The sequence below is a fragment of the Pteropus alecto genome, unplaced genomic scaffold, assembly GCF_000325575.1.
Source record: "Pteropus alecto unplaced genomic scaffold, ASM32557v1 scaffold12, whole genome shotgun sequence".
In the NCBI taxonomy this organism is placed as follows: domain Eukaryota; kingdom Metazoa; phylum Chordata; class Mammalia; order Chiroptera; family Pteropodidae; genus Pteropus; species Pteropus alecto.
In genome coordinates, this window is record NW_006432669.1 from 8,119,295 (window position 1) to 8,124,047 (window position 4,753).

Below are 4,753 nucleotides of genomic sequence, written 5' to 3' on the forward strand. Positions count from 1 at the left end.
CTGGAAATCCGAGAAGACAGCGGGGTTGGCACCCGTCACCAGGTACCGCCGCGGGGAGCGCGCGGACGCCTCGGCGCCTTCCTCCTCCTCCTTAATCTTCAGGGCGGGGTGCTGGAAGTCACCATAGAGCGGGAACGCGTCCTCTTTGGCCTCGGCGTCCGGCGCGTAAGCGCAGTCTTGGAAGTCGCCGGCGGCGACTGGCGTCGACGAGGCCGGGGATGAACCCCGCGACGGGGCAAAGGCGCTGACAGTCGTGGCCCCACCGTCATAGTTCTCCGCCTCCAGCAGCTTCCGGGTGCGGGCGGCCAGGAAAGCCGAGTTGAGTGGCAGGATGGGCACGTGGATAAAATCCATCACCATGGTGGCCATCGAGGAGCGCCCAGGCGCCGCTGGCGTGTCTTGCTCCGCCAGGGCGACCCTGGGCTTGGAAAAGCGGGCATCTTCCTTGGGAACCAGGGCGACACCTCCTTCGGCCGCCCCAGGAGCGGTGGCCACAGCTCCTCCTTCGGCCGTCGTGCCCCCCAGAGGCTGGGGTTTGTCCTTCAGAAGTGGACCCACCGAGCCCTCGGACTCGTAGTCAGCCTCTTCCTCCACTTCCATCACAGTGGGCTGCGGACACGGCTTCGCGGCGGCCCCAGGCCAGAGATGGCTCCCAGAGGTCGAGGGCAGCAGCTGCCGGCACGATGACAGGCCCCTGGGCAGCACTTTATAGGCAGCTGCCGTCTCGGAGCTGTCGCCAGCCTTGCCCTCTGGCCGGTTCATGAGCGAGGGAAACACCCCCTGGGTGCCAGGGGCAGCCCTAGGCTCTACGGGAAGTTCGGGGCTAAACAGGCACCAAGGGCTGGTGGCCTCGTAGGTAGAAGGGCTGGCGTGGCTCTGTCCGGGACCTGAGGGTGCCAGTAGAGTGTCCAAGACACTGTCCAGCAGCCCGCTGTCCTTTTCTGGTGGCCTAGAGCTGCCACCTCCTGCACCCCTTATAGCTTCAACTCTGGGATACACCCCCTCCACGTCTGACAGCGCCTTCTGATCCTGGGTGTTTTCGTCTTGGTCCTGTCCCTGGCAGGGCCGAGAGAAGAGCAGCCTGTCCACGGAGATGGGTATGGCCGAGACTACCCGCGAGACGTCCGAGGTCTGGCTCGCCTGGAAGTGGTCTGTGACGGGGCGTCCCAGCAGAAGAGATCCATCCTGGGTGGGGGAGGGCGCGCCCCCCGCCACGTGGGGAGCCTGGGAAGCCTTTGCCTTCAGCTCTGTCATGATGACCTGACTCTACTTTTCTCCTCCCCTGTCTCTAGGGAGGAGGGATAGGGGAAGGAGGAGGGGGTGTCAGGGATATAGGAGCAGCGGGAGGAGAAAATAGGTGTTGAATTTGGCGGGACCGGGCGGGGTTGGGGTTGGGGGTGGGGGGATCTCCACCTCCTGGATCAGAAAGGGGAGGCGCTGGTCAGCCACTGCCCTTTGCCCTCCATCTGGTAGGCAGGAGAAGGGTGACAGTGGTTCCGTTCTTGAGGCAGGTGGGGAGAGCAGGAGAAGAAAGTTGTAAGGATCTCGTGTCCTAACTGGGAGAGTTCTCCAGGAGAGTTCTCCGACTTCAGTCTGAGGACGGGAGACGCAGCGTACTCACACGTCTGGCACTCGAGTGGCGGCGGCTTGGAAAGCAATTGCGTGCGGCTCTATCTCCCGACTATTCTCCGGCTTCAAACCCGTGCATGCCGTGTAGCTCTCAATCCCTGCCTGCGTTCCACTTCCCTTCTCACTTAAATCCTGGGGCTACTTGGACAACTTTCTATTCTTAGGAACAGCAGTCTTCCTGCCGGCTCCCTATAGCTGGCGACAGTGATCTCTGCAGCTCTCACTTTTCCGGGCAGTCCGAGAAACCCCTGTGCTTGCAGATTCCACTCAAATGCCAAGTGAAACTAGTTCTCATTGAGAATGCTGCTCACACATCGGTTCCTCGCACACTCAAATAGTACAAGGCTTAACTTGAGTAGTGATAGCTGTAGACTGGCCCCACAGCTTTCTAATAACACCTCCTCCCTATCGGGAAGCCCCGCCCAAAGCCCCTCCCTACCCCGATTTCAACTCGATCTAAAATTCTGGAGTTGGTATTCCCAACCGCTAGTCTGAATCCACTCTGAAAAGCAGGTGGTGTGAGATGAAACTTCTTAAGCACATTAAATTTTGTACTACCAATTAAGAATTATGCCCAATCTAACCGGAAAAATGAATGGATTCTATCTGAACCTGAATTATCAGGATTTCAGTTTTGTAAAGATTTAATATAGAAGAAGATATTTGGTTATATTATCTTTTAGAATAAATATATTAAGAATGATCCTAAATAATATAAAAAAGGTTATCTTATAACTTCCATAAAAATGAGTGCTTTCAAATTTATTACAACCAACATGTTCTGCTCCTCTTGAATAGTCCTCAGTGTGGCAGAGAAGTCTGGGAGTGGATGATAGTTGATAACGCCTCTCCATCTGTGTGGAAAGTTTGGCTGTTATGTGCCATATTTTGATTTGTCCTGAGGAATGCATTCTAATTTTTAATAAGTAGCATTTTAAGGAAAGCTTCCTTTACCTCCAGCTTCTATATCCTGTGTTACATCATAAGTTTCTCAAGAGAGATGTTGAACACTATCTTCTCCCCTCAACATTCTTTTCTTAATAATCTTTGAGTTTCTTAAACACCTCTTACTTCATAAAGATATGGTAAAGAGATGGGAGAGTGTTGCAATAATTTGAGATACAGAGTCATAAACTAACAATCTCTGTGCTGAACCTAAGACCATTGGGTATCTTGACATCATCTGAAATATACTATGTTCGAAACTGAATTAATCATTTGGAAAATTCGTCAAGGTCCTATCTGTGCTGATGCCCCACAGGGTCTCTTGGCCAGATGTAGAGACTACAGTGGAAGACTTCAAGACTCCAGGATGGATAAAGCCAGTAGAGGTAAGAAGACTGGATCTCTGAATCTTTGGGGAGGGTCTATATAAGTGAGAAATAAGCCTATATCACGTCAGGCCACTGGATTTTGGAATTAACTCCAACAATTAGCTTACTCTGCCTAGTTTTAGATATAAAGGAGTTAGGCAGGTAGAGGAGGAGTGAAGAGAATTTTAAGAAGCAGATATAGTCTGTTCACAGGACTTCCAATAGGAAGGCATAATATGGGAACTACAAGGAGGCCATTATGAGTAAAGCATAATGTAAAGGGGGGGAATGGAAGGGGTTGTGGCTAGAGTGGTGAACTATTTTATTAATACTGCTATCATTGCTTTTCAGGCTTTCCTCTTTCAAATCCACTTTAATCCACTTAACATGCTTTATAGAGATATAACTCACATGCTATACAGTTTGCCCATTTTAAAGTATACGATTCAATGGTTTTTAGCATATTCATAGTTTCATAACTATGACCACTATCAATTTTAAAACATTTGCATCACCTCAAAAAGAAACTTTATACCCATTTGCAGTCACTCTTCATTTCCCTTCAAAACTTCCCAGCAGCCATTGGTCTACTTTCCTTCTCCATGGATATACCTAATCTGGACATTTCATATAAATGGAATCACTTTATATGTGGTCTCTTTTACTGGCTTCTTTCACTTAGCATAATGTTTTCAAGGTCTAGCCATATATAAGTACTTCATTCTCTTTTATTGCCAAACAATATTTCATTGTATGGATATGCCAGATTATATTTTTCAATTTATCAGTTGAGTTGTTTCTAGTTTTAGGCTACTATGAATATTCATGTATATTTGTGCAAACACATATTTTCATTTTTCTTGGATAATTTTTCTTGGGAAAATTTTTATTTTTCTAGGAGTAGAATTACTGAGTCATATGGTAACTCTAGATTTAACCTGTTAAGGAACTGCCAGACCTCAAAAGTTATCGCACATTTTACATTCCCACCAGTAGAGTATGAGGGTTCCAATTTCTCCACATTCTCAGCAATGCTTTTTATATCTATTTTCTTATAGTCCCAATAGTGTGTGTGAAGTAATATCTCACTGTGGTTTTGATTTACGTTTTCCTGATAGTTAATGCTATAGAATCTGTAGAATCTGGGTAGCACTGTCAGATAGTCTTCTCAGGTCTTTCCATATATTAACTTATTTAATCCTTCAACAGTTCCATGAAGTAGATACTATCATCTCCATTTCAGAGTTGAGAAAACTGAGGTGCAGAGTTGCCCAATATTATAAAGATAGTAAGTAGCATGGTGATCATATGCCAGCATTCTTATGAGTGTGATTTTTAAATAGCATATGGCTCAGAATTTGGTTTCTAGGTTGTCGTAGCTGGAAACTTGGCACTAGGGTTCATTTTAAATGACAAACTGTATTTGGCTTAATTTTGATTGGTTATAAAACTTTCCTGAAGCCAGACTGTCTAACTAGGATGTTTCCTTAAGATTGAAAATCTTGAGGTGGCAAGACAATACTAAAGGTGCCCAATGTGTCCTAAATCACCATTATTCCATGAAATTTGATGCTAAGTGATTAGCATTGACACAGGAATCCCCACATAAGTGAATCTTTGAAACAAAACTCAAAGGTTAGATGTGATAGGACTGACTCCTAATATTCCTGAAGACTCTTTATTTTGGGAGAAGAGAATTCAAATTCGGAAGTTTTTTGTTTATACTTTTGAAAAAACCTTATTAAGATATAGTCATCATATAATAAGCTGCATGTATTTAAAATGTAAATTTTGACATATGTATATACCCG

At 46.5% G+C, this 4,753-nt stretch overlaps 1 protein-coding gene across 2 annotated transcripts in view; it reads right to left on the bottom strand.

Annotated features, from left to right (window-relative positions):
• The window catches only part of PGR (progesterone receptor), an 88,374-nt gene extending 87,120 nt beyond the window's left edge, over positions 1-1,254 (bottom strand). For both annotated transcript variants that reach the window (XM_006907502.1, XM_025043775.1), the window contains exon 1: positions 1-1,254. This exon is cut by the window's left edge and continues 368 nt beyond it. In XM_006907502.1, the coding sequence (XP_006907564.1) occupies positions 1-1,254 (1,254 nt within the window).
• Positions 1,255-4,753: the final 3,499 nt, after the last annotated feature.